The sequence below is a fragment of the Xenopus laevis genome, chromosome 8L (assembly GCF_017654675.1).
Source record: "Xenopus laevis strain J_2021 chromosome 8L, Xenopus_laevis_v10.1, whole genome shotgun sequence".
NCBI classification, from domain to species: domain Eukaryota; kingdom Metazoa; phylum Chordata; class Amphibia; order Anura; family Pipidae; genus Xenopus; species Xenopus laevis.
The window spans coordinates 107,326,881-107,339,601 of NC_054385.1; the positions used below are offsets into that span (position 1 = coordinate 107,326,881).

A 12,721-nucleotide genomic window follows, 5' to 3' on the forward strand; every position below is an offset into this window, starting at 1 on the left:
AGCTGAACTTGTAGTTGAAGGTCGAAGTAGCCAATTCGATCATCGAAGTAGCCAAAAAAATACTTCGAAATTCGAAGTATTTTTTATTCTATTCCTTCACTTGAGCTAAGTAAATGTGCCCCTTAGACTCAGTACCAATTCATTGTGTGCTGCCAAGACAGGAAGGAAGGAGATGTGCAAGCAAAACAACTACCCTACTGCCTTTAGTCTCTACAAAGTCTCTGGGAATAAGTACCAGGCATACTAGATAAATCACTATGATCACTACTGGATCTCTACTCTCTGCTACTGGTGCATAACCAGGGTATTGTCCAGGCCTGGACTGAGAATCAAAATAGGCCCTGGCAGAGGCCCAAACATCCCCCCTCCAGCCCACTAAAGAGTGAATGTCTATGACATCTTACAGCAGCCCCTCTGGCATTTGCCAGAACTCACAGATTGCCAGTCCAGGCCTGGTATTGTATAAAAACCCACCACCCACAGAATCATGCAAGAATTGTTTACAACTATCTTATATAATTTAGAAAATGAAAGCAGAGACCTGATTGGTTGTTCTAGGCCACCCTTTTTCCTAAAACATCCCCTATATATATAATAATAATAATGGAAGATATTATAAGTCACTGGGAAGTTCCTATCCCTGGAAAGCCATGAGGTAACAGGTCACAGACTTCTAATACTCTCATACATTCCGACAGGAGGTACGTGATTTGTTATAATAATAGAGTTTCAGTAAATCATGTGACTCGAGTGACATCACTGCGCAGAATTAAAAAGGAAATATTTGACAGTTTAATCATGGCGCTTGTGTTATAAGACATTGCAAGAAATGCTAATGGTCAGTTCTCTGTGTAAAAATAAAATAACAGCCACATCTCTTGAGCTGTCTGCTACATTCTATGGCCTTTCCCTTTAAGGCTCCCCAAATTATTTCCACTGTATCACATTCAGACACGGGATAGTTAAAGATGATGGCGCCTGAGCTTCGCATTTTACGGAGGGTATCTTCGGAGTCTAAAATAAGATTTTTCCAACTGTATAATTACAATTTTGATCGTTTTAATTAAAGCATATTTATAACAACGCAAGGGACTCTGCCAAGAACAATTAAGAATTTTATGGAGTTTGCGGTTCTATGCCAGAACATTCCATTGCATTTATGCTACTTGAATACAAAGGTGTCATTCAGCATCTCAAGGCTCATAATCTAGGTACATGGAAAGTGCACACACAGACGGGAAGTAATTGATAAGACTGGCATGATGTCGCTTATGTATTCTACATTTCGATTGCACTTCTCTGGATCATGGCAAGAGAAGGAGTTAACCCACTATTTCCCAGTAGAGGGCAGCAATGGGGCTGTGCCCTGCCACAATATATAAATCATTGTACAGGGCCGACCTTCTCAAGGTCAAATCCACAGTATCTCTGCTCTCCTTTTTCAAATTGAGATGCTGATTGATTCCCATGGAAATAGTGCTCAGCGCGCACTGAACAGATGCTTCACATCCTTTTAAAGCCAGGGCTGAATGGGCTTCTGGAATCTGAGGGGTTACACTACACAGCATCTTGTGCTTGAGAGTCTCTCAATGAGGATTTGCCTGCTGTTGCCTAGAAATGGCACATTTTTGACTAATGAACATGGCTGAATAAAAAGGAAGAAAGTGCCGTATGAAGAAGAACCATGTGCTTAGCTAAATCATTACCATGAAAATCTTTTTCAAATTGTACCAGATGCCATGATAAAAGAAGACCACAATGATAAGGGCTGCTGTTTTCAAGGTCCTTAGTCTTTGCAAAACAAAAAATAACATAATAGGGTGTGCTGGGAGTAACACAGAAGGATAGGCAACTCATTTGATATACTGATTAAATGAGATGATGATGGTTGGGATTTAAAAAACACACTTAAAGGTGAAAATCCCCTGGGGCAGGTAACCCTATAGGAATATATGATGATCTGTGACGAAAACTGGGAAAACGTGTGATGGAGTTGCTTTGTTTGGTGCCATATTTTTGTTTATTATGTCACTGGTTTGAGGCCAAAAAGAAAGAAATGCCCCAGATCCAGGATTCAATTGACTTGACATGGCTGAATCCAAACCATTAATTTCATGTGATTTAAAGACGACATATAGTATAAGTGACCCCCCCCCATCCCAATAGTGTGGGCAATAATGAATAATATATGTCAGTATCACTTTGGGCTAAAAATTATCATTATCATTAAAAATGGCCCCTTTATTGGAGTGCCGCGCCATATTAACGATGAGGGTGTGTCCTAACAATTCCTGCCAGAATCACTGTAGGAGGGGGATAGCCAATCACAGCTCTGCAGTCACACAAGCAAGGACAGGTTTCAGTTCCCTATCAGGTCAGCCTAGCTGCTGATTGGCTCCTATCTTACAGTGCAGTGTGCTGACTCTCCTGCACAGCCTGGGAAAGGAGGCAGCAGATCGGCGGGACTAGTAGGATTTTTGCAGAAATTTTCAACAAAGCAACCTGAAACACTACTTTTTTAAGCACTTTCCTTCCTTTAAGGAATATAAATGCACCGAAACATTCTTTTTTCACACATCATATCTCCTTTAAAGCACAAGGTGATTAAAAGTTTATATGATGAGTTCCCTGCAACCCACCAATATACACTGAGTTGGCCTGCTGCTTTTTCAGAAAGGGTTTCCACTAGAAGTTGGGAGATGGCATTTGCTTCTAGTCTCTGCTTAGGAAGTGTTGTGGGGATTAGGCTTGGTATGCAGTTGGCAGGCCCGGATTTGTGGCAAGGCCACATAGGCCCGGGCCTATTACAATTCATCCGACAGGGGTCAGTAGGGCTGAGGTCGGGGCTCTGTGAAGGGCTGTCAAGTTATTCCTCTCCCATCTCAGCAATCCCAGGGGTGTAACTACAGAGGAAGCATGCAGGGGTTCCCAGGAGGTATAGGTGCCTAATAAACGAGCAATTTCAACATATGTTGGTAAAACAGGACAAACTCTGGACATGTTGAGGATCCTAAAATGAATTTGCTGCGGGGCCCAGTATCATCTAGTTACACCTCTGAGCAAACCCATTTTAGACCTCAAGCAAAAAACACAGACAACCAACTACTTCAGCTTTGGCTGCCACTCCCAGCACCAGTGAGCTGGATTGTCGGCACCAGAAGAACCTGAATTGGTATTGCCTGTAAGCAAATAAGAGAGATAAGGAAATCCAGAGAAAGGGCGTTCTGACTTTTAATAGATGTGTATATTGCAAAGTTGATTGTTTCACCATTTTGAAACTGCATTGGGAATTGAAATTTAGACGTTGTGTCAGATTCCCTTTTAAATGTCCATTTAATTAAAACTGTAACAAGATCATTAATTGTAGGGTTAGTCATGTAGGGTTAGTTAGTGAATTAACTTAATTGTTAAGGTATACGTTGGCCCTCTGTGAGTTTTTAAGTAAGAAAGCATGGGAAAGCTTGCCTAACCAGCCCATTGATGTTTAAATTACAGACCCAGTGTGGCGTATTGTTTGAGAGACTGTGTTGCTCCAAGGCCTTGCTGGAGGCTCCAGATGGAAACTGCTAGGCCTGTTTAATTTGGAAAAAAAAAACACTTTAGGGGTGGGTCAGTGGTGGATGGGCTGTAAGACCTTATTGCTTTGCTGTAGATGTGTCATACACATGATTGCTTCTGCCCTGATCATGAGCAGAGGTCATTGAAGATCATTGTTTTGTGTAGTGTCATGTCAAACTGTAAACTCATCCTGATTGGCTGCAAGATAATGAGACCTAAAACAGACTTGTACTTATGTAATTGTTTCTGTCAGACACCTGTCTTTTTACCTTTACCTTTAACCTCAATTTTAATGCAGAAATATAATTATAGTTATTTCCTGGTATATATATATATATATATATATATATATATATATATATATATATATATATATATATATATTTTATCACAAGGTAAAGAGTGAGATTGATTTAATTACACGGATCACCCTGTTCCGCCGGATTTTTGTATCTGGCTAGCTTGTAGGCTAAAGTGCTTTTTTTCCCGCCTTTAATGTTATCCCTTGAGGGCCAGTTCTAAGTATTGCTGCATGGTGTGAAGTATAACAGCGAAACGTGTTCAGCAATGCAGCTATAACCATGATATTATAGGTCACGTGCTGCACAATTTAGGTCAGCAGTTAACGCTGGTCGTATGAGAGGAATTTATTTCAGATAAGCAAAGGCATTGATCTCTATAGAATAGTCATGCAGCAAAATCTATCTGATGTATTATTTACGGCCCTTACACACAGGCTGTATGCTGAGTTTATACGTATTTCTAAATGCAAATGAGCGTGTGAATGTACTGAAACAAATGAGAGCAGAGCAGACCCCACAATCTGCGCCTCCTTGTACCCCTGGCCCTCCATGATGAGTTGATGACCATGGGGTCAGGGGCACAACTACAGAGGAAGCAGACCCTGCGGCTGCAGGGGGGCCCAGGGGTATAGGGGGCCCTAATTGATGAGCAATTTCAATATATATTGATAAAAAAGGACAATCTCTGGAGATGTTGGGGTTCCTAAAATTAATTTGCTGAGGGGCCAAGTATGAACTAGTTACTCCACTGCATGGGGTCTGTTAGTTACCCTACTGCTTAGGTCCTTAATACATTCACACATAATGGTCAGTTACATTGTATATCGGGTTCAGTTAACCTGTATGTTTTTTGGAGGGGCTGTGCCTAGGGCAGCAGCTTTAGGGCGATGGTCCATGGTGCCTATATGGTTAATAAAATTTAATTAAAAAAAGATCTTACCAAATCTGCTGGCACAAATATTATGACTAAATCTAGTGATAGAGCTAAAGGGTTGTTGGGGGTTCTTTTTGTGTCTGCTTTGAGCCATTGTGCTGCCCTCATGAATATTCAAGGACATTTATTACTGGCAGTATAGCAGCACACATAGCCGCTAAATACCTTGAATTTCTGCTAGATTCCCTACACTCATGTCCTAAAGGAAACTAAACTGAGTCATCCATATATGATGTCTGACTGTACTTTTAAAGAGGTGGCTCTCCTTTAAATTAACTGTTAGTATGATGATGATATTCTGCAAAAACTGCAATTAGTCTTCAGTTTTTTATTTTTAGTGGTTTTTCAGTTATTCAGCTATTTGTTCAACAGCTCCCCTGTTTGCAACGTCAGCAGCTATCTGGTTGATAAGGTCCTGTTTATCCAAGCAACCAGGCACTGCTTTGAATGAGAGACTGGAAGATGAATAGGCAATGGACTGAATAAGAAGATAAGGAATAAAATTAACCATAACAATAAATTTGTAGCCTCACAGGGCAATAGTTTCTACCTGCCAGGGAAAGAAGCAGATGAGGAAGGTAATTAATTAAAAAAACTATAAAAAAATATATATATATATAAATAAAGACCAATTGCAATTTTGCTAGGAATAGGACATTTTATAAGATACTAAGGGGCAGATTTACTAAGCTCGAGTGAATAATTCGAATAAAAAAATATTCGAATTTCGAAGTAATTTTTTTGGGTACTTCGACCATCGAATTGGTCAAATTCGATCGGATTCGATCGAATCGAATGATTTGAACGATTCGAAGTAAAAATCGTTTGACTATTCGACCATTCGATAATGGAATTACTGTCTCTTTAAAAAAAACTTTGACTTCATACTTCGCCACTTTAAACTTACCGAAGTGCAATGTTAGCCTATGGGGACCTTCCAGAGCACTTTTCTACGTTTTTTTTGCTCAAATAAAAATCATTAGATCGATCGCAAAAAATCGGTCGAATCGTTCGATCAAACATTTTGCGCTAAAATATCGAATTCAAAGGATTTTACTTCGAGGGTCGAATTCGAGGGTTTTTTAACCCTCGAAATTTGACCCTTGATAAATCTGCCCTATATAGTCAACTTCCCCTTTAAATGTGTATTCCACTGTTCTCCATTCATATGCAAATTCAGTTTACATATTATAACTAGGGATGCACCGAATCCACTATTTTGGATTCAGCCGAATCCCCGAATCCTTTGCGAAAGATTCGGCCAAATGCCGAACCAAATCCGAATCCTAATTTGCAAATGCAAATTAGGGGTGGGAACGGGAAAGCATTTTTTACTTCCTTGTTTTGTGCAAAAATTCTGGCCGAATCCCAAACCAAATCCTGGATTCGGTGCATCCCTAATTATAACATTTGATACTCACTTTTCTTGCTCTCCCTTTTGACATCACATAGAATACGGATGCAAGATTATTTGTTTGCCCAAAGTATTTGCCTCATTTATGTCATTATAATGAAGAATCATATGGTTCTGGCTGCTGAAACAATGTAGCAGAAGCCAGCTCATTGGAAAGTTGCTGAGACTTATGTTTTCTTTGTTTTTTTTTTTTTTTGGCAAAATGTTATTTTTTGGTTTGCAACCACTGAAGTCGCAGAGTCATCACATGCTCATAATAAAAACTATTTCTTGTGATTCAGCATTTGCCAGAGGCATTTGCTGTACTTCTCAGTGAATCATACCCATATGACCAGAGATCTAATCCTGTCATGGTTTTGGCTAATCTGTCTCATTGCAGAGAATACTGACTTCTTTTTTCCACTTGTTTGATGGATTTGGGTGCTTTACACTATAATTCTTTCTCATGGGAACTAAGGTTACAGGACGTGTGTCAACTACCAACACAGCCTGTTTATGTTGCATTGGAACCCTACCTAAGGAACTGTTGATAAGCGCTATCGTATTATTGCAGGCATGGATGGCCTTTTGTTCAGCTACAACTGCCAGCAATGATTTAGGACAAAGCAGATTTATTGTTTGTTAGAACAAGCCATAGGATATAAATCATATTATTGCCAGTTATTTGCCAGTGACTTGATGCAGGTCATTTTCCTTTGACGGCAATTTGATATGCTGAGGGTCACCCAGACCAGGGATTATTTCCAGTGATACTCCTGGGTGCAAGGTGAATTTTGTTGCAATTAAAGGAGAACTAAAGCTTAACTAAATCTTAACTAAAGAAGTAGCTAAAAAATGTTGTACATTATGTTTTGGGTTTGTGTACCAGCCCAAGATAACCACAGCCCACAGCAGTAAAGATCTGTGTTTCCAAAGATGCCCCTGTAGCTCCCCATCTTCTTTTCTGCTGATTCACTGCACATGCTCTGTGCTGCTGTCACTTACTGAGCTTAGGGACCCACTCACAATATACAGTACACATAGAATAGAAATGTCACAATATAAGCCTGATTAGTAATTACAGGCCAATCTCATTTTCTGCTGGATAATTAGTGACGACCCCTAAGCTTAGCTTCTCAACAGCTGCTCAGAGCCCACTGAGCATGTGAGTGTCACAGACACTTTCCAAGATGGTGACCCCCTGTGACAAGTTTGAAGTCCTGGATCATTGCTGCTATTGACAAGCTAAAACTTTAGGCTGGTGCAATAAGTTTAGAGCATAAAATATGGCATTTTTAGCCATATTCAATTTTAGGGTTGAGTTCTCCTTTTAAAGGGTTTGTTCACCTTTAAATTAATGTTTAGTACATAGTACAAGTAAATGCAGGGGCCCATGCTGCGGTTTAACTACTAAGCAAGCAGACCCTGCATTTACAGTGGGGGGTATGAGTGTAGAGAGGCCTTAGTGAGGCCCTATTTCATTGAAATTTCAATATATCATGACGATATTTTGGGAACCTAAATTGAATTTGCTGGGGGGACCAGCAATATTTAGTTGGTCCCATGTTTACTACGCAGAATAATTTTCATACACTTATATAAAGATATAGAATGGACACTTTTCCTGAAAAATGTACCACCATTTTTTCCTCCATTATCCCTGTTAATAACATTGGCATCAAGTATGATATTTACTGGCAAGGTTGGGAAAACACTAGATATATGGCAGCCATAGTCAGAAATCATTTAACAACGTCTGTGTTTAACCCATATTAATATAAAGAGTCTCTAAATCACACCAGTTTTTTTTTATATTGTGCATCGTTCCCTAAGCTCAATAAGTGACAGCAGTCCAGAGCATGTGCAGTGAACTAGCAGAAAAGAAGATGGGGAGCTACTGGGGCATCTTTACTACTAAAGGGGTGACTGTGGTTGTCTTGGGTAGGTACAGAACCCCAATACATTTCTTTAGTTAAGCTTTAGTTCTTCTTTAAGTACAAAACACCGCCTTCTGAGAACAGAGACCTAGAATTAAGTGCCTATGATAATATCATAATAAATCATAATAATTATAATAATTTATCCTTCCAGCAAGCTCTTTCTGATCACAGAGTCACTATTTATTTCACAGACGTTAGGCGCTGTCAGTCATTCTTTTTTCCTCTGAATTTTCTAGACATTAAAGTCTGGCATCATGTTCCGCAAAAAGAAGAAGAAACGTCCCGAGATCTCTGCGCCTCTGAATTTCCAGCATCGGGTGCATACATCATTTGATGCCAAAGAGGGCAAGTTTGTGGGGTTGCCACCACAATGGCAGAATATCCTGGATACGTTGAGGCGCCCCAAGCCTGTCGTAGATCCTTCAAGGATCACCCCAGTACAGCTGAAGCCTATGAAAGTGAGTAGCTGCTTATTGTCACATGAAAAACTGATAACTGGCTCCCCAGTTTTGCTGCAACTGTGTTCCCGACCATTGGGGTTGTATCTGTGCTTTCTCAGGGATTCCTCATTCATTATCTACACCAAAGGTATTAAGTACCAAGGATTCCCAGCAATCCGTGTACTGGAGTTTTCCTGTGAGATTACAGATGGTTCCTTCACCACAATAAGTTCATCGTAGTTTCTGAATGACTGATTTGTCTAAAGCTGTATAGGTAGGGTTAGCCATTTTTACCCATTTGAGGGCTGGGTAATACTGGCATTGTCGGCTTCTACTGTCTTCTCTTCACTCTGATCTGGGCAGGTACATGTGCAGTAGAATGAAAGCTGAAATTACTTTGCATGCACCTGCCTGGAGCCAGACAAAAGAAGACAGAAGAGGAAGAAGATAATGGCAAATGAGCTTCTCCAGGAATAACAGGAGCACCGGCCCTGGGTATCAAGTAAATTATTATAATCAATGGGCAGTACCTAACATTTTGGTACCCCCCCCCCAGTGATTATACCTTTATGGCCATGGCACATGGTAAATCTTTGCTACTGTAAGCAACAAAACGTTACCCTTGAGCAAACAAGCAATCAATTAAATTATACAGCCTTTGGACTGGGGGTCTGCTTGGGATTAGACTACTGTGAATGACTTTTCGATGAAATAAGGAACTCCTTGAAATCGACATTTATTTTTTTGGACAATGTTCCAGCAGTAGAGAGACACACCACAGCGAATTAGTTTATCAGTTTATTCGTTATAATGTTACCCTTGTTTCCTTCCCACTGGTTAACGTTCAACCACCGGTAGTGAAACATACACAGCGCTTCAACTTTCCGAAGTCGAAGAAACCTCGCTGAGTATGTTTAACGACAAGTGATTTTTATAGTTAGCTGGTGAAAAGGAAACAAGGGTGATTGACGCAATATTACAAGTGTTTCTTTTTGTGTGAAAGAATGATTGTAACAGTAGTTTTAGGTTACAAAATAATCACATAACAATCATGTTCAAACCTTTTCTCAAATAGTTCTACTTAGGGGCTGCTTTATAAAGTGTAATGATGGCTTTTTATATTTAAAAAAAATAAATCATTTTTGCATTGAAACATCTGAAGCCTTTCTCTATACATGCAATATGCTTGGTTTGCAAGGACAGGTATTAATGCTCAGCACTGCTCAGAGCAGATAAAAGGGCTGTTCACCTTTAAATTAACTTGTAGTATGATGTAGAGAGTGAAAGTCTGAGATAATTTGCAATTTAATTGTTATTTGTGTTTTTTTAATAGTTTGCTTTTTATTCATCCAGTTGTCAATTTCAGCAACCTGGTTGCAAGGGTCCCAATTACCCTAGCAACCATGCATTGATTTGAACAAGAGACTGGAATATGAATAGGAGAGGCCTGAATAGAAAGACGGGAGATAAAAAATAGCAATAATGATAAATGTGTAGCCTTACGGAGCATTTGTTTTGATATGGGCTCGGTGAACCCTATTTAAAAGCTTAAGAGAGTCGTAAGAAGAAGGCAAATAATTGAAACACTTTATAAAAAGAAAAAATGAAGACTAATTAAAAAGTTGCTTAGAAATAGCCATTTTATAACATACTAAAAGTTCATTTTTTAAAAACTTTTTCAACTCCCCTAATGAATGTGTATCAGGTGTAGAACATGTATCTATTCCTTATAAACCTTTCTGAATGTTGAATCCTACATTTGTTTGGTGACGTCCAAGATTTAGTAATGAATGGGTGTGCCAAGATGAAGGTTGTGACTGTCCTGTATCAATAGTGAACCAATTACTCCAGACAAGGTTTAAGCACCTGAGGCTCCAATGGCAGCAAGCAAATGTCATTGAAGGATAATAAAAGCCTGAGAAGCTTTGACTTTGAGTAGACTTGGGGTTGCATATTGCCTTGTATATTGCTTTTAACCCGTTTTAAGGGATTTGCAAGAACTAATTATCTGTTCTTTTCTGCACTGAAAGCAAAAGCTAGGTGGACTAGCCAACCTGTAGATCAAGTTTCTGCACACTCAGTACTAGCACATAAATATGCTTAGTCCATTTCTTTTCTCATTAGTGAACAATGCAACATTTAGGGTGTAGTCTTCTCCCTCGGGGGAGTTGCAACTTGACATAGATTTCTTTTATTTACCCGGCCCTGGACATATTATATTCCCATAGATACTACAGGTCACATGTGTGTTAATTTACTGAGGACAATACTAATTTCTAATAGAATGGAATTTTGCCCTAAAGATACTACGGGTAGGAGATCTGTTATCCGGAAAGCAGAAAGCACCAAATTACAGAAAAGCCATCTCCTTCCAGCCGACTCTATTTTATTCAAATAATTCAAATTTTTAAAAATGATTGGAAGCAAAACCAACCAATGGGGTTTATTTAATGTATTTACATGATTTTCTATTAGATGTTTAAGGCATGGAGCAAAAGATCTTATCTGGTATTACAGAAAGGTCTGTTATCCAGAAAAAACCCCAGGCCCTGAGCATTCTGGATAACAGGTCCCATTCCTGTACTGTTAGTAAGGGCCTCCGTGGCTTCTTAATCTCTTTATAAACAATAATGTTGCTTTGTTCTTTTCAGACGGTTGTGCGGGGCAGCACCATTGGTTTGGAAGGTTACATTTCCGGGTTATTGCATGATATCGAGAAGCTCTCGGTCATCCGCTCCAACACCCTGAGGGGAAGCCCGTTGGCTAGAAGGAGAGCTCAGTCTTTGGGGGTTTTGGGAGAAGAGAAACCTTTGAATGAACCATTTCAGATCCCAGAACAAATCCCGTTGGATAAATATGGGAACTATATTAATTGCAATGGAGGATCAAAATCAAACAGGAGGCAGACAATGTGGCCCGACTATAGACCGGTGGGGGATAACTACTGCAAACCGAATGGATCTGTATTTAAAGCAAAGTCTTTGGATCCTGGTGATTTTCAGGACACTGTGGACCATATGGCACTTTCCATTCCGTCTCCCGCCAGCTTGCAGAAGGTCCACACTGCATCAAGGAGCTTTGATGAGGAAATCTCCACATCTAGACAGTTATCCCAGGTAATCCCAGTCTCCCCGCAGGAAGAGGGCACAGCGACAAAGACCATAGAAAGCACGACAAAACATAAACTGTTCCGCAGTGTGTTTGTACCCTCCAGCAGGGGGCAGAGTGTGGAGCTACTTGATCCAACACAGCAGATAAAGGTACAGTTGGTCACTCTCTTGTTTACTGGTATCTAATGAATGTCTCATTCTCATGTCTCATTCATGATGTCTTGAAAGAGAAATTAGATATGACGATGATTAAAGACTTGTTTTTCTCTATTACGGTACTTAATACAGATCTACTTACAAGTGTAATTTATCATTTCATAATTGCAAGACAACAAATAAGTTCCTGTGCAGACAGGTAGAGCTGCATAAACTAATATGATCATCTTATTCCATGACCTTATGAAAGAACAGTGCCAATGCCAAGTGCCTTTATATGGTTATGGAACACCTCTGTGACTTATAATATCCTTATATTTTACAAAAGGGGGTACATTATTCACTGGATAATACACACATTACAATGAGTCATGACAGAAGTGACAACACTTAGACCTTTTAATAAAAGATTACATCACTATCATCACTATGGAATATGCCATGATTGGTTGTGCATTAGCTTGGAATGCAATGTAATGTAACATATGCTCCCAGTTATATATTTACAGTGCCAGTATTTCTCATAAATGATGCTTAGTGTTCCTTTGAATCAGTATCAAGAAGTTTTAATTTCAACAAAGTAAACACCTTATTCAGCTTCTGCTAGCAACATCAGTTTTCTATTGATATAGCCATTAATACTGTGTGCCATTGCCCATTCACAGCAACCAAGACTGGAACTATGGGTAGGCAAGAGAGACATACTCCTAGGACTCAATTTGCTAGACCTTTTCTAACTCTGATCCTATGCATCCATAGCCGGTGGTTGGGTTTGCTGGTGATGGGGGAGGGGTGTTGATTACATAGAAATTGGGGTTTGGGGGGATAGCAATGATGGACAGGACTATGCCTTAGGCAACCCTTAGCTTTTAGGCCCATGAAATAACT

At 39.7% G+C, this 12,721-nt stretch overlaps 1 protein-coding gene across 4 annotated transcripts in view; it reads left to right on the forward strand.

Moving 5' to 3' along the window:
* pak6.L (p21 protein (Cdc42/Rac)-activated kinase 6 L homeolog) overlaps window positions 1–12,721 on the forward strand; it is a 53,007-nt gene that overhangs the window by 20,875 nt on the left and 19,411 nt on the right. For all 4 annotated transcript variants that reach the window (XM_041573375.1, XM_018231224.2, XM_041573376.1 and 1 more), the window contains 2 exons: window positions 8,364–8,585; window positions 11,219–11,827. In XM_041573375.1, coding sequence (XP_041429309.1) covers window positions 8,382–8,585; window positions 11,219–11,827 — 813 coding nt within the window. In that variant the 5' untranslated portion in view covers window positions 8,364–8,381. The remainder of the gene's footprint in view (window positions 1–8,363; window positions 8,586–11,218; window positions 11,828–12,721) is intronic.